Genomic DNA, 26,645 nt, shown 5'->3' on the forward strand with positions numbered 1-26,645 from the left:
TTAGAAGTAGCTCAGGAAATACTGAAAGATATGGACAGTGGGGAAGAAAGCCTGTGTAGTGGTGAGGGTAATGATTCATGTGCAGATTTGGATTATGGTGATAACAGTCAGCATCCAGTTTAAGACACAAGAGTGAATGTAACACTGATGTAAATTTTGTGCTTGAGACTGACCAGTCTGCGTCTGTAGCAGAGCAGGAGAAAAGTGACAGTGACCATGAACCAGTTGCCAGCACAAGCACTGTCATTCTACATTTGTAGTTGGAAAGGGAAGGGGGATGATGAGAGGGGTGGTCAGTCAAGCTGGCCACCAGTGGGGAATGGCAGTATCTGTTGGCTGGATGCCAACACAAAACTGGCAGGTGAATTTCTTCTCCCATCAAGCTCTGGTGTGATATTTAGCCACAGGCACCCAACGAAAAAAATTTAACTGGAAATTCTGAATTGTTATGCAGAGAATTTTTAACCAATCCATTTCATGGACATTTTCTTTGACTTAGAATTATGCAAGAACAGTTATACAATGAAATTATGATAAACTTTATCATCTGCTTTAAGTTTTTTTATGAGCAATCATCATGCAAAATTCCAAGGATATATCTTTGTATTTGAGGAGGTAGTGCACGCTTTTTTGTTGTTGTTTTTTGCATTTATGAAACCTGGAGTTTTTCCTTGGCACACAGGAAAGTTGGTTTTTTTTGTGGGTTTTTTTTTTGTGCTGCCCAATCATCTGCATCATTTCAGTGGCATTACTCTCACACCGCTCATTTAGATTCCCCCATACACGGCCACACCCGGGCTGGTCTGTCACAGTTCCAGCATCGGCAGTCTGCAGGGAACCATCAGGTTTCCTGGAGGCCACACACCAGAGGAGACCCTGCGCTGCTGCTGAGTCACTTTGGTGGTGTTCAGTGGTGCCTGTTCTGATTTAACGTACTTAGGACACCACCTACTAAGCCCCCTACTAGCGACATATAATGGCTTAGTCGCGGAGCCAGACTGAGTGACCATCCGTCCCAGGTGGAGACCACCACCACGTTACCCAAACAACCCCCACCCATGAATCTACCGACACCGAAGACATTGACAGGACTCGCCCCAAGCACGGAAGTGGAGTGGTATCAAAACTTGAGGTCACCATGAGAACAGGGCATGAAAGGCCACAGTCTTAGAGACTGTTTTGTTTATATTGATGATGAAGGAGGAGGATGACAGTGTTGCTATGGAGGTCCATTTTGGTTTGGGACTGTATGACTAGGCTGTACTCTACGCTTCCTGTCATAATAATATCCCAGCGTTAACCAGGCCAGAGAGATACAGATACTTGAAGTGTTGGTCAGGTAATTAGAGCAACACGCCCAAAGACGCATCCGTGAAGTGGATGACACTCGACTGTGTGGTCCCAGTCTCCCCATTTAAGCCCATAGCACACTCAACTCTGGGTAGGAGACAGCCTCGGGTCGAAAAAAACCCGCGTCCTCCCAGCCGTCAATCCGCAAAGCTAACCACTTTGCCACTGCGGCTGGTGGAAAGACAAAATTTTTAAAGCATTCAGCAGGCAAGGGGTTAATATAAGCATACATTTTTGCAAAGGCTTGTGTGGGTGTGTTTGTAACCCCCCACCTCCCACCCCCTTCCCCCAACCCTCCCCTGTTTCTCCAGTCTTTCCAGCATTTTTTTTTTCCTTTTAACAGTCTTTTTTGTTGTTGTTTTTGTTTTTAGGTCCAGGAAGATGATTGAAGAAAACCCTGCACACTTGGATGAAGTTCAAAAGATTTTGGAGGTGTGTACAGTCTATTCATCTGACAGAGCGTTTGAGTTAGAGAAGTTAACTCAGTTCAACTTAATTTCTTTTGATCTAATTCAGAGACATTGGATGTGTGGAACAGGTTGTGGTGTGTTATTACAGGATTTGAGGAGTGGGTTATAGTATGTTGTTACCCACTTGGCTCAGGATTTGAGGAATGGGTTATTGCATGTTATTACCCCATGGCTCAGGATTTGAGGAGTAGGTTATTGTATGTTATTACCCCCATGGCTCAGGATTTGAGGAGTGGGTTATGGTATGTTATTAGTACCCACTCATATCCGGAGCCATGGGGAAATTATTACCCCATGGCTCGGGATATGAGGAGTGGGTTTTGGTATGTTATTACCCCATGGCTCGGGATATGAGGAGTGGGTTTTGGTATGTTATTACCCCGTGGCTCGGGATATGAGGAGTGGGTTTTGGTATGTTATTACCCCATGGCTCGGGATGTGAGGAGTGGGTTTTGGTATGTTATTACCCTATGGCTCGGGATATGAGGAGTGGGTTTTGGTATGTTATTACCCTATGGCTCGGGATATGAGGAGTGGGTTTTGGTATGTTATTACCCCATGGCTCGGGATATGAGGAGTGGGTTTTGGTATGTTATTACCCCATGGCACAGGATTTGAGGAGTGGGTTATTGTATGTTCCCATAGCACAGGATTTGAGGAGTGGGTTATTGTATGTTATTACCCCAAGGCACAGGATGCAAGGAGTAGGTTATTATCACATGGCGCAGGATTTGAGGAGTGGGTTATTGTAATGTCATTATCACATGGCACAGGATTTGAGGAGTGGGATATGGTATGTTATTACCACATGCACAGGATGCAAGGAGTGGGTTATGGTATGCTATTAACCCATGGCACATAATTTGAGAAGTGGTTTATCGTATGTTATTATCACATGGCTCAGGATTTGAGGAGTGGGTTATGGTATGTTATTACCACATGCCCAGGATGCAAGGAGTGGGTTATGGTATGCTATTACCTCATGGCACAGGATTTGAGGAGTGGGTTATGGTATGTTATTACCTATGGCACAGGATTCAAGGAGTGGGTCATATGTTATTACCCCATGGCACAGAATGCAAGGAGTGGGTTATGGTATATAATTATCACATTGTACAAGGTGTAAGGAGTAGGCCATGATACGTTAATACCAAATGGCACAGAATTTGAGGAGTGGGTTATGGAATGCTATTACCCCATGACATGGGGTGTAAGAAGTGGGTGTGCTTTGTTGCAGAACGACAAGCGCTATCTGACATTGGAGTGTGTACCTGAGGACCGACACAAGATTCTGATGTTGCACATTGAAGAACTGGAACGAAAAGGACCGCCTCCCCCTCCCACAGCATCAGAGCCTACTCGACGCAGTGGGAAGTGATTTGCTCCTGTCATTCCTTTTAGTCTTACTCTGTTCAGTTTGGTATTGTTGACTTTTTACAGGATGGGCATTGGGAAAGGGGGTGTGGGTGAAACAGAGTGAGACAGGTGTTGAAGGAACTTACTTGATACTTCAGTATCTTTTCGTGCATAGTGCTGTGTGTGTGTGTGGTCATATGTCAAGATGAATGAATTATATATTAACACCTATTAACTGTTCAGCAACTCATCAGGTGAATGTTCTTATAGTGTATTGATGTGGTTTAAGGTGATAATTGTTGATTTGTGGACATCAGCACAGTCAAGGCAGCGGTTTGCACAACCTCCCCCTCTCCCCTCCCACCACACCAGTTCCTCAACTACAGATGATGATAATTTTTCTTTCAGTAAGAAAACTGTGTTAGTTTCTGTTAACATTTGTAGCCAGTCCGTTCTGTTGTTAAAAGCAAGGATAGTCTGTTGATCTGTCTCTGTTTTCACCATCAGCTAGATAGAAGAGTGATTGTGTAATAGTCATAATTTTTGTCTTTAAGGTGAAAATCTGTATCATCACTTGTTTGAAGCAAGCAAACACATTGTAGCTCAAGTTAACTGTACTTCCCCTTATGTCTTTAAAGCGTCGATCAGTTTTTTGAGGAACGTGAGGGGTGAGACATGGTTTCATGGAGTTATTTGTTCACAAGTTATTGTTTTGCTTTTCTTGAGTGTAATTTCAGCTTCTGGATGCATTAATGTCCTGCAAAATGTTCACTTGAGATCATTGATTTATCAGCAAAGGCATTGTTTTGGCTTGCTGTTAGTGCTCACTCTCACAAGCTTTGAAAAAAAAGGGGGGGGAAGTTTAATAAATTTTATCAATAAAATTGTATTTTGTTTGCTTGCGTTCTATCTCTCTCTCTCTCATTAAAAGAGGAAAGCTGTAAAAGATTATTCACTGAAGGAAAATGTTTATTACTTTTGAACCCAATCAAACATATGCATCCATTTGTACAACAAAACAAACTACAACAAATTACATATCTTGATCAATAATTTGATTAAAATCCAGAAAACACAAAGTATATGTTTCCCAATCCTGCCTGTCACAAACAGGACAATAACTAAATACTTGTGCAGTCTGTTGCATATTTCACCAGCCACTGAGCATGTGTTGGAATGTTCTTGTCAGTGTGCCTGTGTCAGTGACAACTTGAAGAAAGGAGACATTAGATGTCCAGTTCTTTCAGGGGGGACAAAAAACTGCTCAAGGCAGAACTTAGTTGGCTTTGTGATGTTTGCTGAAGAGGGGTAACTCTATGCTTGAAAGGAGAGTTTAAAATGTCCATTGTTCACAGAGTGGAGAAATCCAGTATATGTTGCTTGTAACTCCCAGAAGGAGATAGATATCTCTCTCTCTCTTCTAAAATTGGAACATAGGTTTGTTCCCCCTCCTTGTCTACCTGTCTAAATCTCTAGAATTTTAGACACTAGTTCTCAGTGTCAAAAAAAATATGTCAGTTGTGCAGTGCACACATGGCACTGCAGAGTTCTGTATGGAAAAGCAAGGGAGAAAACCACCATCCCAAGTGAGTTAGGGAATGTTTGGAGATTTTTTTCATGTTACTCTTGCGTATATAAATGTATATTTTAACTATTCTGTTCAGCCTTGGCACATCTTGCAAACCAGCAAATGCGAAGTTATGACATTTAGGGGTTTTTTTAATACATAAAATGGACTTACGGGGGAAAAAATTGTACAAGTGGAGCTTGACCAAAAAACTAGCACATCAAAAGAAGAAATAGGAATTGGGACACTGTTTTGTTCTTGCTTTCCTTTTTTAAAAATAGTTTTTCTTGTTTTATTACTGGTATAATTTGAATGTTTTCTCTTGAGTTAAAGAATGCGCACACTGAAATACACACTAAAACATGTAAACTTTTCATTAAGATACATCACATGGCATAGACATATTGCAATATATTTCAAGCAACGGAGTCAACACACACACACACTTATTTATATATATATATAATATATATATATATATATATATAAAGCAACAAAGAAAAATGACACGAACCCATACATAAGCTGAATAAAGCTGAATAGATGTAGGCTTCATTCTTGCTAACATGGATAAACAACAGACTGACTTTGTTCCAAGTTCAAAACACTAGCACAAAGCTGGTGCAGTTGTGGAACCGTTCATAGTCCAACTTCAGGCTAAAGTTGATAGCCAGACCTCTGACAATCCTATTATCCCAATGCAGCTGGATTAGGATATAAAGTGACATGGATGACAAAAATTCTACTCTTTTTCTGAACAGTAATTATGGGGGATCCTCACCCATCCTTTCGAGTGCATATTTGAAATAAAACTTTGAAGTAAAAAAAAAAAAAAAAAAAAAATCAAAATTAGCACTGTAAAACCAGCTGCAAAATCCATAATAAGATTTCCATTTCTGAAGACCCACTTCATTTTGTGCAGTGACAAGAGTTCACAATCACATCAACTTTCAGTGCAATCCCCTATCCTTAATTTTGTGTGCAATGATTTAACTGACTGCCAGAGTTGACTCACTGGGATCATATGGACAGGACACTCATGAAACATTTCAGTTGCCACCATCTGCATGCACTGAAATCAGTTTTTAACCCTTGCAAAACATGACTGTATAAAGCATAACACATTGTATTTAGACAGGTCCTGATGTGTCATGCTGTACCTGTTCATCATTGGTACAAAACATGGTTGAAAGAAAGTATCAAAATATCAGTGCTCAATCTGAACATTAACTTTTTTTAAATTGTTAATTCTATCATTTGGGCAGCATTGAGGTTGTCTGACAAACTATGAGATCATGACCGGTACACAGTGATGCTGATTCTATGTAGCCACTTATCTTCTGGAAGCAAAAGAACACATGTTGTCTGTGCATGCATTCTTTGTTATTTTCATCGTATCTTCTTGTTCCGTCTCTGTTTTACATGATGAATGTTTCAGCTGCATCTGATTGCCTTTTAAATTGTTTAATATGTAACAATAACTTGTAACATAATGATACTTTGTGGTGGTGTTTTTTTGTTATTGTTTTTTTTTTTTTTTTGGGGGGGGGGGGGGGGTTGTTTTTGTCTTGACAAAGTTTAATATCTGAAAAAACTTGGGACATGAAATAATGCCTTTTTCTGAGCACAGTGTAACACAGATATGTTCACCATGTGAAGTGTTTACAAAAAGGAGAATAAGAGTACCATTTTACTGCTAATGCGGTCACCCAACATGTAATTATCCAGCATGCCTCAACATCTAGCTAAAATGACCTTAAAGTAAATTTTTTTAATCAACTATGTATAATTACTGGAATCTAATATATATAACGCAGTCTGTAACACATACATAAAACAACATGCCATGAAGGTATAAAACACAATGTGCCACGCATGCATAAAACAAAAGTGGAAAAAATGGGAAGCATTCATCTATGTTTAGGAGAGGGGGGGAAGAAAATAAAGGCTGGCTTTGCATTCATTTTTCACTTTTAGTCTTTGTGATGCCATCACAGGTAAATGAGCAAGTGCAACTGGAATGCAACAAACACAACAATATTCTGCACAGGAAAAACAAAAACAATTGCCCATATAAACATTTCCATTTACCTTCCCCGCTCCTCTGCTTCTTCTGAGTGCACAAAGCACAGCTGCGAGGATCAAACAAGGGGTGAATTAGTATCTTCCAAAACAATATTTGCTGGATTTCTGTTCAGGTTTTCACATCAACCCTGTCCCTGCTTTTTTTTTCTTTTTTTTTTTAATTCTTTTTTTTAATTCAAAAGAGACAAATACTAAAAAGTTATAATTAAAAAAAAGAAAAAGAAAAAAAAACCACAAACAAGCTGAGCATATACAACAGAAATCCAAACACTTGTTACACTGCATGAATCAAACTGTACTCTGAAAGAAATTGAACTGGGGAGTTTATTGCTGCTTATAATCCAGCAGACCTATAAGGCCATATCAGGACAGTCAAACCATACAAATGCTCTACCATGTCAACACTAAACTGTCACATCTTTTCTTTTTTCTTTTTTTTTAATAACCAAACCAAGACCCATGCAAAACACAGTTTATGACGCATTATCTTAACCATTTAGCTTCTTTGGGCAAGAAAGACTACGCTGTGCTGAGGACATCAGCCCTTCCATTTAGTTTATCATCCCAAGATAACAAAAAATCATAATAAAGGAGAGAAAAAGAGAGACTTCGAAGCCAAAACAATAAATACATTTTTATAAAAAAAAAAAAAAAAAGGCTATATACTTATACAGAACCCCCACACCCCACCAAAAAAAAAAAAAAAAAAAAAATGCAGAATGGACAAACTCAACCTCCTGAAAAACAATAGCTCACAACTTTTGTGTAAGTACTTTGAATCAGTTAACAAAAGATAATTATATTTTATTGTTATAAATTATAGAAAAAGCAAGAACTTGGCAAAAATACATTATCCCACTCAATACAGTGCATTTTTTTTTTTTAAGGTAATAAAAAAAAAAATCTCTTGAATACAAATGAACAAAATAGCATTCATCACATTACACAAACCAACACTGTATCATGAGTTTATCCTTTGGATTAAAAAAGATCACCCACAAGTAAACCATGATAGAAGTTTATAAAGAAGACATACCAAAAACTGTAAACCAAAAAAAAAAAAAAATGGAATGTTTCAAAAAAAGCAACTGATCAATTAAAATCACAACATCTGGTGAAAAATACTATAAAAAATATAAGACATCTCTGGACAATTGTAATCTATATACTCTGCTTAAAAGAAATTATGAGGAACTTCAACAGAATTTCAACTCTCAAACAAAAATACATGTACTAAGTGATTACAAAAACAACTGATGACAACGATAATAATGAAGAATGTAAGAAGTATAAATTTACACAAAATTACAAGGAAACATAATGCAAATAAATACTCTCATTTGCAGTAAAATGAAATTTTGTAAGAGCTACACTGTGTGCAAACAGTAATGAAATCGTTCAACACTTCACCAGAACAGATTTCATCACTCCATGATTGAATTCACTTTCAGTTGACATCAATGAGTGATGGTTTCACTGATTCAAAGAGAAGTGAGAGGGTTAAGTGATAGACTATAGGTTGATATTGGCATGAGAGTCCTCAATGAAAATGATTTGATATGTAAATTATGACTGTGTACTAAATTACAACTTTCCCAGATTATAACTTGACTGAATATAAAATAACTGAGTTAATGGTACCCTCTGAAAAATGGTTTTGCAACAGCTACCCCACGGGAACAACCGTGTGCTAGTCTACCTCTGTGACCACAGTCCTGAAAGACTGCCATCCTTTCCATTAATCTCACTTGTTCACACCACCACAGGCACTGCAATTGCTTACAACGTTCCTGAAACAAAAGAGCATTGGTACAGACATAGTGCAGATACTGCTTGGCTGCAGTAAACCTTTTACAACAAGGGAACCAGTCTCCACATCTTGTCAACACCTTACCTCTCTGCTCCACATGTCAGCACCTTTCTGCAGAAAATCCACACACACAGTGACCTGGGAGTCACAAACATCTCCCACAAAACACTTTGGTGGGCGCAATAGCCGGGTGGTCAATGCAATGGATGTTCACTCTGTGGGTCCCTGGTTCAAAAATCTTGGTAATGGCACCTGGTTAGTAAAGGGTGGAGATTTTTCTGATCTCCTAGGTCAACATATGTGCAGACCTGATAGTGCCTGAACCCCCTTTGTGTGTAGATGAATGCAGAAGATCAAAATACGCACATTAAAGATCCTGTAATCCATGTCATAGTTTGGCGACTTATGGAAACATGAACATAACCAGCATGCATGCACACCCCTAAAAACAGCGTAAGACTGCCTACATGGCGGGGAAAATAAACAAAATGGTCATACATGTTAAATGTTTTATGTCTGAGTGTGCATGCAGACATGACTTAAACCTGACTGGAATGACACAGGAAATGAATGATGAGCACCCAATGGCAGCCATTAGTCGGCTCTACCCAGGTAGGCAGCCTGTTGTGCAAATGACCCTGTGTTTGTAAAGCGCTTAGAGCTTGGTCTCCAACTGAGAATAGGTGCTATATAAGCATCATCACTGTTATCACCTCACATCTCGAGGCACTGCTAACATTTGAACCGCAGATCTTGAACCACTGAGACAAAAATCTCAGTGCTTTCATCACCAGTTACCATGCATACAGCAAGGCCTTCAGCAATACAGTATTGGTCAACCCCTTGCCACGGCCATCCACATCAAATCCTGAACCACATTTCTTACATGCCGAGCAGGCATGGTTCTCGCAAGACGGGCTAGGAAGGTGCATTTCTTTTGTCCACCTCGTGGCAAGAGTGGCTATGTTCTAGCAAGTCAAGTCTAAGAAGCCTTCAGAGCAACTTCGCTGCAATGTTAGAATAAAATCTACTTCCCGCCTCGCATTCGTTTCTTTGTGCATGTACTCCTTGCCCTTGCCACCAGCATGTGAGCATGCTTGAAATAGGAAACACATCACTACAGTACAACTCTGGGACAACTCCACCAGAAACCCAGCCCCCCTCCACCAGATCCCAGCCCTGACCTCAACCCCTCCTAGATCAAACTGCTACAGCATTTATCTTGTGCACTGCTGCCAACCACATTTATTGCAAGGAAAGTCTTACATCAACTGGTCTTTGAAAGTATGCTTGATTCTGAGCACTTAACAAATACAAAAAAACAAAGATTCAAGCAAAGATCACAGTGACTGAGCACAAGGTTAAAAAACCATAAAAAAAAATACAAAGATTCAAGCACAGATCACAGTAACTGAGCACAAGGTTAGTCACCAACTGATTCCTGTGGTGAATGTAGCTTTCTTTTCATATTTTTCATTTCATTTTATTTTTTTACTATTCAACCAATCATACATTGTAATTTGTATGGATTCCACCACTTCAAAAACAAACAACTTTATGCTAACCATGTTTTGATTTTCACTGGAGAATGGAAACTGGACCATGCCACCCATGCTGTTCCAACATGAGTCCCCCCCCCCCCCCCCCTCATCACTGGAACATGGCCTGTCACTCCTTTTCTCCTACCTCCCAGAATTCGACAACTTTCTATCATACAGTTTGGGCCTGAAACCTTTTTTTCCTTTCTTGTACACAGCTCAACACCACCAGTTCAATCTTTATGTATGTGTGTGTGTGTCTGTGTGTGTGTGTGACTGTGTGTGTGTGAGCATGCATACATGTATGCAATAACAGTCTACTGCATCTGATCAGCATGTTTTCAACAGTACCCGACAGGAATATCTGACCCAATATTTTTTTTCCATATCATCATGGGTCAGATTTAAGGAGCTGAGCTGATGGTTATGATTCAGACAAAATGAAAACACTGCAGGTGCTTTAAAATCAAGACTCACAGAAATCTTATAAAAAATAATTCATCATAATGCAGAATGCATTCAAGCATCTGAGTGACAAAGTCTTTGCATCCTAGTCGTGTAATCTAACCCTCATTTGTCATTAGTCCACATAAGTAAACATGTACAAACTATCAAAGCAACCCGACTGATCTATCATATGCATTGTTACATATTCTATTTCATACCAATGGAAAGAATTCATGTTCCAAGTTAAATGTTTTCCCTAAAGAAAAAAACAAACCCAAAAACCCACAATGTTTTCCCCAAAGAAAAAACAAACCCAAAAACCCACAACCAGAAGGAAAAGAAAATTCACCTTTTTTCAGGTCACAAACACCCTCACTGAATGAGTATCCCAATCAAAAATACACTGTTTCGCTGTTTACAATGCAAGACAGTCAATCTTACATTCTGTCTCCACCTTGCTGATGGACCAAAGGTACATGAGGCCAAGAGAGAAAGAAAGCAGCAAACAAGTTTGTTGTTCTCTGTTAAGACAGGCACATATTATCTTGAAGTTATGTGCCTTTGTTTCACAAAGAAAAACATTGCTTGCTGACTGTTCAATATCAGTTTCATTAAATTGTGCAAAGCTTGGTTAATGCTTTGACTTGCTTGTGTTTCATTTTGTTCCACTTTTATTTTTTACCTTAATAAATATATGCTTTTAGAACACTTTATATATTTCTGTGTGTTACGAAGGCCGGCAAACATGCATGTAACACTAGCAGCATGTGTTCCAGGCATCCAGTATTGCTTGAATCTTGCAGCAACCAGGTAAATTACAGTTGTTCATCATCATCATCATTATAATCATCTGTATTCCTCATTTTGTGGTCATCAAACTTGTCATTTATTTCTTGTCCATGTTTATATCTTCGTCCAATGAAGGCATCCAAAATGCCAGCATCTTCCTGCCCATTATCATTCAGATCTGATCTTTTCAAGTTTTTGTTTTTATCATCAGGGAACTTGAGCTGACTGTGCTGCCTGTTGGTGTCTACTGCTGGTTTCTCATCCCCCTGACCTCCTCCTCTCTGGCCTCGGGCAGGGGGTACCTGCTGCAGCAAGCTTATGGGTCGATGCTCCCCTTTGGGGGGTCCCTCGACAGAGAGCGGCCTGTACTGATTGACGCTGCCTTGTGCTTGTTGGTTTGGCTGCAGCCTTTGAGAGTTCTGTCCCAGCCCTTGAGGCCTTTGGACTTGCTGATTGAGGAAACTGTGTTGGTTCTGAAGCTGGCCGTTGCGACTGGCCACAGCCCCCTGCAGATTCTGATTCACCCTGTGTTGACTCTGTCCTGAAGGAGGTGGGATGTGAGTTTGAGGAAGGTTCTGAGCCTGTGGAAGTCCTCGCACATACTGCCTCAGTTCCTGCTGACCTTTCCCGCTCTGGCCCAGGACCACCTGATAGTTCACTGGCTGCTGCCTTTGTGCATTCTGAACGTAGGGTTTGACAGCTTTGGGATCAGCATACTGCATTTTGCTGGGGCCGCTGGGTCTTCCACGCAGGTATGGACCTGGAGTTTTCAAGAGTGTGCCAGACAATACTCCTTGGTTGCCTAGACCACTCTTGCTACCAGTGCCTTGTCTCGGAACCATCCCTACCCCCTGCTGTCTGGCACTGCCGTGTGCAACATTGACCTGACCTTGACCATTAACTCCATAGGGGTTCATCTGCTGTCTGGCATTGACAGGCAGCACGTTATGAGGACCAGGCTGACCTCCAACCTGCACTGCCTCTGGCTGGCCCTCCGTCCTGCTGGGGGCGCTGCTGGGATCTGGAAAAGGGCGTGCAGGCCAGTGCTTGGGTTCCAGAAGTTTCTTGGCTTTGGTGTGCAAGTCAGTAAGGTGGTTTACTGGCTCCTCGATGTTGGTGGCAATCCACTCATCGACAGTCCACTTGTCGTAAATCTCTGTGAGATCACGGCGTATGGGACTGATTGTCTCTCTAAGTCTGGTTATTACCTGAAACATCAAAAGCACAGATGCTTGACCACACACACACACACACAAAGCACACAACATGCATGAACACATAAGCAATCAAATATAGGAATGGCCTTAACAGTACTATGCAGAATGTCCATCATTCCAAAGTAAGGCCAAAGACAAATCATAAAGCTGGGACTGTTCTCGCCTGGGCCATCCATTACACCTTTGATGCTGGTCAAGGCATTTGTCTTTCAGATTACACAAGCCTGCTGCATAAAGCCATTTGCATCACACACTTGACACACAGACTAACAGAATCCAAAAACTTACTTGTTACAAAATGCTTCTAAATAAATGAGTTTAAATTTGTGAACAAATACAAGCACGCAGGAAGAAGTAAAAATGGATGGTTACACATTACCAAGAAGCATGCACTTTAAGCGAAACAGTTCAGATCATACAAAAACTAGCTGTGTACTGGCAAAGAGTTTTGTTTGTTTGTATCAAAATGTTCAATATCTAGGAACAGGAATTGGAACGTTGATAATTTTCTTCTTTTTTTTCTTTTTTCTTTTAATTACTACTAACAACAAGCAAACAAATGTGTTGGGGGTGGGTGGGTAGTGGAAGAATAACACAGGCAAACAAAGAACATCTGACTTAACACAACACACTCACTTTCACAATGACACACTTGTTTTCACCCTGCCTGTTCCCTAATTAATATAAATCTATATTTACCCACCCAAAGCTCTCTCTCTCTCTCCCCCTGTGTCTCTCTCTCAGTCTCTGACCTTGTTCAGTTTTGGAACTAGGGTCTTCATCTGGCCTGGGTTGGAGATGCCTCGCTGGACGTGAAAGTCGGTCATCCAGCCAGAGATGCGTTCTTGCAGCCCCCTGTCGCGGCGGTACGCCTCCATGATGCCCCACAGCTGCTGCACTGCATACAGCACTGGGCTGCCTGGGAATCTGCAGTCCTGTGTCACTGCCCAGCTGCCCTTCACCAGTGCCGGAAACTCCAAGTCCAAGGGGTTCGAGCACTTCAGCACGTCCCCCGCCGCCTTCATCTCCTCGCGACCGAACCCCCCACTCTTCAGCGCTTGCATGCTGAGGGAGAGCGAGGGCAGCCCCACGGGGAGAAGCTCGCACAGTGCGGCGAAGTGGTCGTACCGCTGCCAGCCCGTGAACATGATGCCGCGGAAGTTGATCTTGTTGGCGCCGCTGGCCTGTATGCCGAACTTGCGAATGATGCTGACCCACTGCAGGTTGTTGTCAAGGTGCACTGTGGCGTTGGTCAGAATCTGAGCGCTGCCCGTGGCCCCTTTATAAGAATTGTAATAATAAATATATATATAGCCCTCTGTCCAGAAAACTGCTTTACAAAACACATGATATTATACTTGAGACATGACATCAATGTTACATATACACACCAAAATGTACTTAGTAAATTATACACACACACATAAGCACAGTGTATACATACATCAAAACATATATCCATATGTACAATATATACCCCCCCCCCCCCATGCCCCCCTTCACCCCAAATGCATACACACAAACACAACATCCACACAGACACACAATTACACAATGTTCACACACACACACACACAAACACACATTTGCACACACATGCCTTTGAATGCTGAGGCCACCCAGACGCCCGAGAACAGTTTGCTGTAGGTATCCCAGGTGGCTGGGGGGCACACGGTTAAAGATGTCATGCTGGTAGTACCACACCACTGGCTCCACCAGGCCTGGCAGTTCAGAGTCCTGTCACACACACACACACACACACACACCCACACGCACACACACACAATGTGAAGTCTGGATCTGTGAATGACTTGTGTGCGTGTGCGTGCACATGTGTGTGTGTCTTGAGTCTGTGTTGTCTGTGTGAGTTTGTGTGTGTGTATGTGTGCGTCTGTGTGTGTTTGGGTGGGTGTGTGTATGCACATGCATGTGTCTGTGTCTGTGTTGTCTATGTGTGTGTGATGTCTATATGTACGTGTGTTCCTGTTTGTGTCCGATTTTGTCTGTGTGTGTGTGTGTGTGTGTGTGATGTAATCAGGGTATCCACAGTAAATCCTAAATCATAACAGAAAGAATCCAAAATCATAACAGAAAGAATGAAATAACCTGCAAGGCCAAAGCTCAAGCAAGTCCCCACTAGTATCACATCAACTTCTTCAACTAGTATTCAATGTCACAATGTCGTTCATAAAACACACACACACACACACACACACACAAAACAGCCCATGACAAACAACAGCAAACTTACTGCCAGATCACTGTAGGGCAGTGAGCGAAGCCAGTCATCCCAGATGAGGGACTGGACGCCGGGGAAGCTGGACTTGAGGTGTCGGGCCACCTTGGCCACATGCTGCAGAAAGAGCTTTCCTGGAGTCATCCTTTGGCTCGTCATGAAGGTGTTGCTCTGACCCTGACCCAAGCCGTACACTTCGTCACAGCCCAGGTGAATTCTGCGTGATTCTGGGTGAGCTTTCAGAACCTGGCACAGAAAAATACTTTCATCAACTGTAACATGTAGAAGTCTGACCAAGCGTCAGAGCCATTCACTGACACGATAATATTAGTATATTTATATGACAAGAAAACCTCCTCAGCTTCTGTTCCTTCTGTTCTGTGAATGAAGCTTTCAAATATATCACCATTTTTACCTATGCCATACATAAGCCAATTGGCTGTTTTCCAAAGCTGTACTCTGTGCTTACTTTCATAATGGTATCCTGGCATTAACCGGACCCTAGAGATACAGACACTTGCAGTTCGGTGAGGAAATTAGAGCAACACACCCAAAGACGCATCTGTGAAGTGGATGAAAAATGATTGTATGTTCCCAATCTTTTCTGGGTATAATCGGCCGTGGGCCAAAAAAACCCACCTCTGCTTGGACTAGAGCCTGCATCTTCACAGCCATCAGTCCACACCGCAAACCACTTTGCCACAGCAGCTGGTTCAAATAATGACTTTTAATAGAAGCTTTTATTTTTTTCCTATCCTTTGTTTAGACTCCTCTTCCTTGGTGTGTTCCTGCTGCTGCAGTGAACATGGGGTTTACAGCACACTAGTCAAACATGGTCACACACTGCAACAAGTGACGGGAATAAACATACCTGTTCGTTGTTAAAACAGACAGACAACAAAAACAATCAACAAAAAGGAATACAAAACAAAGAGAACACAGTATCTTTTCCTACAATTTTCTTTTTTCAGTTTCCAGTTTCCATTATTCAAAATGCACTGCATGTAGTCTTCTGTCCTTTGCTGTACAGTCACAACAACACATAATAACATGCATTTATAAACAAATATTAAAAAAAAATTTTTTTTAAGGTATCAACTGACGTGATCAAGCATGTAAAATACCAGTGAGAACAATTCCTCCCTGACTGTCCTTCATTGTCTTTGTCAACACAACACATAATACACACAGGCATTCAGTGTGCTAAGTGTTTTAATCATAAAAGCATATAAGAATTTTTATAAAAACCTGTAGTGATGCTGTCCAATTATCAACTGACCAAACAACATTGCGATAATGAAAAAAAGTACAAAATGTCTCTGGAATTTCAATATACTTTCTGCATGTTTTCAGTACAGCCCTTTAGTCCTGTATTATTCTGTGATTACTCAGATGATAAATGTCTCTTTACGAAAAACCAAAACCAAAACTAAACTAAATAATCCAAACACACCATAACAACACCCCCAAAAGAACCCACCTGCTCCAGCATGCTGTATATCAGCATATAGGAGTCCCCTCTGACTGGGGTGAGAACCTGTGGCGTATAGTCATGCTCACGCAGACCTGAAAACTCCTTGAACTTGAGGACAAACTCCATGTGACCGAAGGTCTGCACAAGGGGAATTATCTCCAGCCCGCTGTCCTTGGCAGCAGTCTGAATGCGCTGCAGGTCAGACAGGGAGTATGCCCTGCCTGACGCCAGCACTGACAGGTTGCCAAAGTAAGGGAACATGTCCTCGTATTCCATCAGAATCCCTGTGGCCCCCATTGTTTTCAGGAGGGGGAACAGTTTCTCCAGGTACGACACCAGGGGAGGGGCCCCCTTCAGGTCGAGGTGAACGATGCGTTCCAGCTTGGAGAAGTACTCCCCGTCTGTCGAGTCTGCCTCCCTGAAGAGCAGAGGGTGGGACGATTTCTGGTCTTGGTGCCTGTCCTCATGGTTCTTTCTCTTGAGGGTGTTGTCAATGTTCTTGCCATAGCCCTGGGCGGCCTTCTCCTCTGCGATACGTTCCTCATCGATGCGGTCCTGCAATGCCTTTGCTTTCTTCCACTGTTCATTGGCCATCTGCAACAAGAGACAAAATGTCAATCATAGCAATGGTCAAAGGGCAATTCAATAATTCATACCATATGTTTGTTGTTCAAAGTTTCAGCTTCAGTTTCAAGGAGGTATCAAAGCATGAAGACTGATCCATATATGCCACATCCAATGCCTAAAAAAGAAAAAAGCTTTAAATCAAAAATTAGATATAACTGGCAAATCAGCCAGCTCTCTAAAATAAGAGACAATGACTTCCAAGGGTGTTCATTAAAGTCTACAACAAAAAGACTGTTCATGGTTCACTTTCTTATTCTTCTTTGTTCGTGGGCTTTAACTCCCCAAGTTCACTTGTAAGTTGTATGTACACGTGTGGGCTTTTTACATGTATGACTATTTTTACCCCACCATGTAGGCAGCCACACTCCAGGGTGTGCATGCTTGTTTCCATAACCCACCGAATGCTGACATATATTACAGGATCTTTAATTGCATATTTGATCTTGTGCTTGCATATACACACGAAGGGGGTTCAGGTACTAACAGGTCTGCGCGTAATTATGTTGACCTGGGAGATTGGAAAAATCTCCACCCTTTACCCACCAGGCGCTGTTACCAAGATTCCAACCCGGGACCCTCAGACTGAAAGTCCAACGCTTTAACCACCCATCATTTTCTTATGAATTCTGAAATATTTCTTTCTGCCTCCTTCTTCCAAGCTGTTTCAGTATTATCACTTCCCACGATTCATTTCAGTGATGGATGATGCATTACTGATGCAGTATCTCCTAAAATTATCCATACAAATGTGACAATGGGTGGACAACATGTGAGCTAATTCTGCCAATGCAACTCTGCTTACATTTGGTATCAAATTATCTGCTAGATCAAATGGGACAATGCTCATAACATTATTTGTTTGTTTTTTGCCCCCACTGAATCCATCAATCAAAATATGAAATTCAAGTATATTTGTCAAGTTTGGTTGGATATGTTTTTTTTTTCTTCTAATAGCAGCACCATGAATTCCACAAGAAAGAAAACAAGATCTCTAAACAGCACTAAAGGTTACATTCACAGGCAGATCTTAGTCTCAAATTCTGGCTGTATCTTGTGGGTTAGAGTGAAGATTTTTTCAATCTCCCAGGTCAGCATATCTGCAGACAAGTTTGTGCCTGAACTCCCTTCATGATGCAAAACATCAAATTCACATGTTAAACATCCTGTAATCCATGTCAGTGTTTGGTGGGTTATGGGAACATGAACAAATCCAGCATGCACACCCCTGGAAAAAAAAAGTACAGCTGCCTAAGTTATGGGGTAAAAACAGCCATACTAGTAAAGACCCATTTATTTAAGTGTATGTGGCAGCTGCAACTAAAGGAAAAAACAACTCAAACATACCATCTACTGATAGGAAATATCACTCCACAGCCATCCCCAATAACACAAGTAACAGAGCCAGTGCAAACAAACAGCCTGAATTTGGCTGTGCAAAGGTTTAATTCATTCTACTCCAGGTACAAGATAATTCGTACCATGATCATTCCCTCTGTGGACCAGTTACAAGTATTCTCGTACCAACACACTATTGTAATTTTGTTCATTCTTGCTTGGTACAGTTGGCATTCTAAACTGAACCGTTTACTGATTCCAGAAGTGTGAAAACAAAGCTTTGATTGATTAAAACAATAATTTTCCATCAATTTTCACTGTTTTAGTGAACCACCCTGTCTTATCTGCAGTGGTCTCATGTAGTGCTGGTCCAGGGGAGTTGAAGCAGGCATGTAGCTGCGGGGTAGAACAAGTTAGAATAGCACTGGCATTAATATCATGACACAAATCCTTGAAAACGAAATGACACACCATGGCTTCGCATATGAATGTGTGGAGGTGGAGGGTGAGGGGTGTGGGGGGGTGTTGAGAGGTGTGTGTATGTGTGTGTGTGTGTGTGTGTGTGTGTGTGTAGATACATGCATGTGCCTATGTGTGTGTGTAGATACATGCATGTGCATATGTATATACATGTGCATACATGTGCATGTGCCTATGTGTGTATGACAATGTGTACTCATGTTTGTGTGCAGCTAAATATACACCCCAGGCTCGTCATTTTTGCAACGCTCTGCTGATCACAGCACAATGATCATTTCGCATGATACACAATCCCCTCCTATGAATATTCTGAACATGAAAAAAGCGAGAATGCAAAGACTGTCAATCTCAAATCTGAGACCACTACCTCTCTGGGAAGAATACACACACTCATCTCCACATCTATGACTGATCCTTTCCGCCTGTCCCCTTTTAATCTTTCTGTACGCTATTCCCCAACTGTGCTGCACAGAAGTCTTCAACAAACACGTCATATAAAGAAAAAGTTGATTGCATTTCAAGCAGACACAACTACTGATTGGTTAGAGAAATGGACTTTTAAACTCTGCCCAAGCACTTGTTTAAATGAGCAAATATTTAAACAAGAGCATATACATGCATCGTGCACATAAGCTACCGTGTGTGCATGAGCCAGAAAAATATTATGTGTGTGCATGTGCACGGAAATAGAGGGGAGAGAAACAACAAAGAGACAGACATAATGCTATCTATAATTCACATTCTAACCTTGACACTTTAGTTTTACCTTCAAGGACTACGAAATTAACTTAATAATAGCATCCTTATGTTACTGATAAAATATCTGTCTCAATGGTTTAATACATTCTTATTTCTTACGTGTTCGTCACAAGTGTTAAAGAAACAAATATTATCAACATACACCCAACCCCGAAAATGGAAAACAGTTGCCTCAAACTCAAAGGCAGGAACGCTTGTGAAATGTCAAGAATTATACACTGTTATGTTACTTGCATGCACAGCAAGAACAAGGAGACTTTGGCTCAAAACAAACTTAGTTTTAATTCTGCATGTAGTGTGCGCCATTACACAGACAGGTGGGGAGAGGAAGAGTACGAGTGATTTCCCCTTACTACTCTTGACTCTCGACCGAAGTGTATCAATAATGTAACATCCCCTTTCTTTTCAAGAAGATGGACATACAATGAAAAACGAGTGAGAAATAAAACTAAAAATAATGAAACCAAAATTACAAAACCGTTTCGACACGATCGACATTTCTGACACGACCGGTTTTCCGACATGAACGATACAGTCACTTTAAAGCATAGATAAAGTCTTTCATTTTGGTACTCTTGATTGCACGACCAGAATGAGTACGGATCGGAATCTTGGTGGGACTGGGACAGGGTGGAGACTTCACAGGGGTCAGCATTGGAGTTGGCACAGGAGCTGGCACGGACTTCACAGGGCTCGACACAGGCTTTGACCGGAATTCAGGCATCTCAGTCTGGACAGTATCAGGATGTTGCGTAGCAAGCTGATCAGGCACAGGGGAATCCACCAGGTTCAGGGTCAGGTGAGACATGAGGAGGTTCAGGAATCAGCTTCTCAGTCTTTCTCAGGTGAACTCTATTTCGATGGTAGACAGCACCATTTTCAGTTTCGATCTGGTATGATCGACCATCACGAGCTATGACCTTTCCTTTGGACCATTTCTTCTTTCCAAGAGCAAAGGGCTGCATGACGACGTTATCACCTTCACGCAAGGGTGGTAAGTCTTTGGCGCATTTATCGAAGTTCAGCTTCTGTTTCTTTTGATGCAGTTTCAGTTTTTCAACTTCAGAGGTCTGGAGTTCTGTCTTCAGGAGATTCTTGGAAGTTGGAATCAAAGTTCTTGTGCGACGATTCAGGAAACGTTGTGTTGGACTTGTTCCTGTACTCTGATTTGGAACATTTCTGAAGTTCAGGAGCGCTAAGAACTGGTCCTTGCCTCTGTTCTTCAACATCAGGGACATTGCTGATTTGACTGCAGATTCAGCATTTCCATTGCTCTTGTGATTGTATGGGTCAGAAAGAATATGTTCAAAGTTATATTTCTCAGAGAATTTCTTAAATCTGTCTGATGTAAATTGTGGTCCGTTGTCAGAAACAACAATGCTTGGCAGACCATACCTAGCAAAGTGGAATCGCAGTCTGTCAATGACAGAGGACGATTTTGTGTTCTGAAGTCTGTCTATTTTCCCAAAATTGGAAAAAATAGTCCACAGTTACCAGACAGTCTCTGCCTTCAAATTCAAGTACATCCAAGCCAATCTTTTCCCAAGAGCGAGAGGAGATCTCGTGGGGCTCAACATCTCTGGTTGGTTCGCAGATGCATGTGTCTGGCATACTTCTCAAGTCGAGATGAAGTTCTTGAGTTCTTTGTTCATACCTGGCCAGTACAGGCATTCTCTTGCTCTTCTCAGACAGGCATCAATTCCGCTGTGAGTTTCATGAAGTGCTTGCTTCATCTCTAAGCGCATGGAAGTAGGAGCAACAACTCTTTCTCCATTGAAGATCAGACCATCTTGAGAAGTCAGTTCATCACTAAAACTGAAATATGGGGTCACTTCAAGTGGTAGGTTGGACTTATCTTGTGGCCAGCCATTCATGATGACAGATTTCACTTTCTGTAGACTAGAGTCTTGTTCAGTTGCTGTCTTCAGCCTTTGCAGTCTTTTCTTCTTGATAGGTAGGGTGGTCAACCATGCTGATGTGCTCGAATTCTGCTTCAAACTTTCCTTGCTGGTCGATGTATGAACGAGGGCATCGGCAACGAGTAGTTCTTTTCCTTTCCTGTAGGGGACCTGGACATCGTAGCTACAGATATGCAGCATCATTCCTTGAAGTCGTCTTGGTGCAGAGGACAGGGGGTTTTGCAGGATTGATTCATGGGGTTTGTGGTCAGTCTGGACTTTCACAGTTCTGCCGAATGTGTACTGATGGAATTTCTCGACAGCGAAGACGATAGCAAGAAGTTCCTTCTCTATTTGGGCATATCTTGTCTCCGTTTCAGTTAGGGAACGGCTAGCATAGGCTATAGGATGTTCATTTCTGGAGAAGAACAGCTCCAAGTCCACTCTGACTAGTGTCACATTGGATTTCAAGTTCTTCCTTCGGGTCATAGAATGCTAGCACAGGTGCTGTAGTAACAAGTCTTTGCACAGTTGCGAAAGCTTCATCATGGGTTTCAGTCCATGTCCATTCCACTTCAGAGTGTGTGAGTTGTCTTTTGGGCTGTAAGACATCAGAGAGTCTTGGCAGGAATTTGGATAGGTAGTTGACAAAACCACAGAAACGACGTGCACCTACCATGTCTTCAGGTTTCGGCATCTTGAGTACAGGCTTGACCTTCTCAGGATCGATCTTGAGACCATCGCAGGTGACCAAATGTCCTAAGAAAGAGATTTTGCTCTTGCGAAGTTCAAGCTTCTCTGGATTCAGTCGAATACCAAGGGTGCGGCATCTCTCAAGAAGTGCTCGAAGGTTTGCATCATGAGACGCAGTGTCTTCACCATAGATAATGATGTCGTCAGACACTCCGATAACACCATCTAGACCTTCCAGTGCTTGGTCCAGGCATTTCTGAAACAGTTCACTGCTCACGGACGTACCAAATGGAACTCTCTTCCAGCGATACCGTCCAAAAGGAGTCTGGAATGTGGTAAGTTTGCTGGATTCCTCATCCAGATGAACATGCCAGTAAGCATTTCTCAGGTCAAGTTTAGAGAAAACTTTGGTGTTGTTGAGCTTTGGAAGGATGTCTTCCATCACTGGTAGTAGGTGGTGTTCACACTTGATAGACTTATTCAGGTCTCGGATCAATGCAATCACTTCAGACTCCAAAGCATGTGGTATGCGGCAAGAGGGAGAAAAGACCGGTGACACAGTGTCGTTGACTTGAATATGAGCTACTCCAGGAAGACCACATTGGTCATCTCCATACACGTCTTCATACTCAGAGAACAGAGGATCAGAGTCACAGTCAATCTTAGCAACACTTTCAAAATTCTTGTAGTGCACAATAATGAGCTTCATATCTTCTGAAGTTTTCTTGCCGATCAGCGTTGTGGAATCTTCTTTCACTACAACAAACTCAGCCTTGAGCTTCTGGCCTGTTTTTGGGTTTCTCACAGTAAGCACAGCTTTTCCTCTTGGTATCAGCACTGAACCATTGTACATATGAAGTTTGGTTTTGCAGGGCTCAAGCTTAATTCCCTTGACATGCCTAAAACTTATCACATTTACACTGGCTCCAGAATCAATTTGACATGTCACAGTAGCACCTTTGATTATCATCTCAGCCTTGATAATCTTCCCTTGTTGTGAGGATACAGCGAGACATGATTCAGTCTTCAGAGTCTGAACTAGCTGAATCGGAGTCAACAGCATGAACCTTAGTGTTCTGCCTACATTTGACGGCAAAATGGTTTCTCTTTTTGCACAGCTTGCAAGTCTTACCCCAGGCAGGGCAATGTTCCTTCTTCATTTTATGTGTCTGGTTACAAAATTTTCATTTCTGTTTCAGCTGTCCTTTCTTTCCTTTCTTCAGACCTTTTGATGAAACAACATTAGCTTCGGCTGAAGCTTCCTCAGACTTCATGGACTTCAACTGTTGTGAAGTGCTCTCAGCTGCACAGCACTTGTCAATGCAAGCCTGTAGAGTCAGATCAAGTTCTTGAAGCAGACATTCTCTTGTAGCATTGTCTCTGATACCCAACACAATGCGATCATGAAGAAGCAAGTCTTTGTTATGCTCACAGAAGTTGCAGGTCTTGATAAGAATATGCAAAGCAGCGACGTAATCCTCAAAAGATTCTTCAGGCTTTTGATCTCTCATGCTGAATTTGTAACGCTCAAAGGTCTCATTGGTTCTACCTATCAAGTGATTATCAAAGGCAACAAGAATGTCAGCAACAGTGTGATGCTCAGGAAGTTGCACGCCATTATACACACTAAATCCTTCAGGGCCTAAGGTGTGGAGAAACAATGTTTTCTTGTAGGGTTCTGTCTCTTCTTGAAGTCGGGTTATAACACAATAGTTGTCCCACATTTGTTTGAATAGCTTCCATTCAGGGGCTCCTTTTTTCACACTGAGAGGAGAGGGAGGATTGACACAAGCACTGTGCCCATGCTCACGATAAACTTCACCACCATTAGGATTTGGAGGGTTAGCACCACCTTCAGCATTCTCATCTGCCATTGTGTCACAAAATGAAGTAAAGTGTGTAACGGGTAAGTAATATCAGAAGAGTAGCACTAAGTATGCAGCAGGAGTGTACCAGAAGAAATGGAGATTCATTCACAAATTCTGCAGAGTTCAGCAATCCACGCAGGACTCAAACAGTACATAGTCAAAACAGCCTTCCTCGCCTACAGCAATACCAGTCACAGCACAGAATAGCAATCAGCAATACCCACAGGACTAATGCTCTCTCGAATGAGGTCACCACAAAACACGGGAACAAGAGAGTGTAGAAATCAATATTTCTATGAATAAATAACCTACTCACAGTCTTTTAGGTTAACAGTCAGATGCAGAAAACCACAAGCTGCCACCATATTATGTTACTTGCATGCACAGCAAGAACAAGGAGACTTTGGTTCAAAACAAACTTAGTTTTAATTCTGCATGTAGTGTGCGCCATTACACAGACTGGTGGGGAGAGGAAGAGTACGAGTGATTTTCCCTTACTACTCTTGACTCTCGACCAAAATGTATCAATAATGTAACATACATGAAGAATATATTTGATAGATTACCCTCTTCTCTCCTGCCCCACCTTTTTCTTCCCAGTGTTTGAAAGAAACACACACACACACACACACACACACACACAAATCCAGTACACTACATGTGAAAAGTCAAGTCATAAATATTGGGAAACAGGTACACAAAATCATCTATTACAACTGAATTTATTGTGGTAGGTTACAAAGTGACAGAATTCTTACCCACATTTCATGTTTTTTGTTGAGGCCAAAGCAACCAAATTGTTATCTACAGTTGATTTACTTGTCCAGGCCACAGCAACAGAATTCTTACAAGCATTTGATTTCTTTGTGGAGGCCAAAGTGACAGAATACTTATCTGCATAAGATTTCTTTTTTTCGAAAGCCAAAACAACAGAATTATTATCTACATTTGATTTACTTGTCCAGGCCAAAGCAACACAATTCTTGCCTGAATAAGATATCTTTTTTTTTAAGCCAAAGCAACAGAATTCTTACCTGCATTTAATTTCTTTGCTGAAGCCAAAGCAGCAGAATTCTTACTCAAATTTCAATTTGTTTGATGAGGCTAAAGTGACAATTTGTAATTGCATTTTACTTTGTTATTCAAGGCCAAAAACAATAGAATTTATACATGCATTTCATTTCTTTGTGGAGGCTAAAGTGACTGAATACTTACCTATATAGCTTTCTTTGTTGAGGCCAAGGCAACAGAATTCTTACCTGCATTTAACTTCTTTCTCGAGGCCAAAGCAACAAACTGATGCCTCTATGATCTATCTCAATTTTTTGTCAAGACAAAAGTAACCGAATTTATTCCTCCATTTCAATATTTTTGTATAGGCAAAAGTGATAGAACTCTTAACTGCATTTAATTTCTTTCTTGATGCTAAAGCAACAGAATCCATACCAACATTTCTTTTTTCTTTTTTTTTCTTTCTTTTTTTGTATAGGCAAAAGTAGCAGAATTCTTACCTACATATCAATTTGTTCATTGAGGCCACAGCAACAATATGTACCTGCATTTCAATATGTTTGTCAAGGCTAAAGTAACAGAATTAGTGACAAAATATTTACCTGCATTTTAATTTGTTTTAAAGATAAAAGCAACAGAATTATTACCTGCATTTCAAATTGTTTGTAGAGGCCAAAGCAACAGAATTCTTACATGCATCTGAGTTTGTTAGTCATGGCCAATGCAACAGAATTCATATCTGCATTCTAATTTGTTTGTTGAAGGAAAAACAACATAATCTGTGCATCCATTTCAATTTTTACCTGCATTCTGATTTCTTCATTGAGGCCAAAGCAACAGAATCCAGCATTTTGATTTCTTTGTTGAACTTGATGCCAAAGCAACAGAATTCATACCAGCATCTAAATTTATTTTGGGGGGAAAAAGCGTCAGAATTCATACCTGCATTTCAATTTCTTTGTTGAGGCCAATGGGAGGTTCCTCAATGATCCCTACTTGCCGCTCCCTGTCCCACTGCTCCATATGACCTGGGCCTATCCCTTGCACCGACGTATAGCTGACTCGGGCGGCAGAGCCGAAGTAGTTGCTCCAAGCATAGTAGATGGCCACCAACACCGCCGTCCCCAGAAACACACACACCATGAAACCTGATCGCCCTCTGAATCCCATCCTCAGCTTGGAATGCTTGCGTCTCATCAAAGAAGATAAATTCCTGAAAACATTTGCACAATGTGATAACCCTATGGCCCAACTGGCTTATTCTCTGCTTGGAATGTCAGCAAAGAAGATAAATACCTGAAAACAATTCACACAAATTGATAATCCTACTGGAATGTTTGCGTCTCATCAAAGAAGAACACCTGAAAACAACCAAACAATGTGACAATCCTTTTGTCCGTCTGTCTTATCCTCACCTTTGAATGTTTACTTCTCAGCAAAGAATACCTGAAAACAATTATGCCTCTACAGCTTAGAACAAAAGGGGCAACAAGTCAACCATATAATTAGATTTGGACTTTCAATCTGCATAATAGCAAAAAAAATTTGCAAGAGACCTTGAACAGAGGCACATTCTTCCTCCAAATCAAGGTGGATACAGAACAGGTAAGTGTACAAGGAAAAATACACAGATTT

At 41.4% G+C, this 26,645-nt stretch overlaps 2 protein-coding genes across 4 annotated transcripts in view; one reads left to right on the plus strand and one right to left on the minus strand.

The window, feature by feature from the left end:
- LOC143274992 (transcription elongation regulator 1-like) overlaps positions 1-5,592 on the plus strand; it is a 54,087-nt gene extending 48,495 nt beyond the window's left edge. For all 3 annotated transcript variants that reach the window (XM_076579039.1, XM_076579045.1, XM_076579055.1), the window contains exons 20-21: positions 1,722-1,782; positions 3,058-5,592. In XM_076579039.1, the coding sequence (XP_076435154.1) occupies positions 1,722-1,782; positions 3,058-3,198 (202 nt within the window). In that variant the 3' untranslated portion in view covers positions 3,199-5,592. The remainder of the gene's footprint in view (positions 1-1,721; positions 1,783-3,057) is intronic.
- LOC143277762 (uncharacterized) overlaps positions 4,125-26,645 on the minus strand; it is a 27,881-nt gene continuing 5,360 nt past the window's right edge. Inside the window, exons 2-7 of the mRNA XM_076582665.1 lie at positions 25,953-26,223; positions 16,346-16,933; positions 14,881-15,111; positions 14,222-14,366; positions 13,382-13,908; positions 4,125-12,620 (exon numbers count right to left, since the gene is read on the minus strand). Of these exons, the coding sequence (XP_076438780.1) occupies positions 11,439-12,620; positions 13,382-13,908; positions 14,222-14,366; positions 14,881-15,111; positions 16,346-16,933; positions 25,953-26,207 (2,928 nt within the window). The 5' untranslated portion in view covers positions 26,208-26,223 and the 3' untranslated portion in view covers positions 4,125-11,438. The remainder of the gene's footprint in view (positions 12,621-13,381; positions 13,909-14,221; positions 14,367-14,880; positions 15,112-16,345; positions 16,934-25,952; positions 26,224-26,645) is intronic.

This window comes from Babylonia areolata, chromosome 2 (genome assembly GCF_041734735.1).
Source record: "Babylonia areolata isolate BAREFJ2019XMU chromosome 2, ASM4173473v1, whole genome shotgun sequence".
Taxonomy (NCBI): Eukaryota; Metazoa; Mollusca; class Gastropoda; order Neogastropoda; family Buccinidae; genus Babylonia; species Babylonia areolata.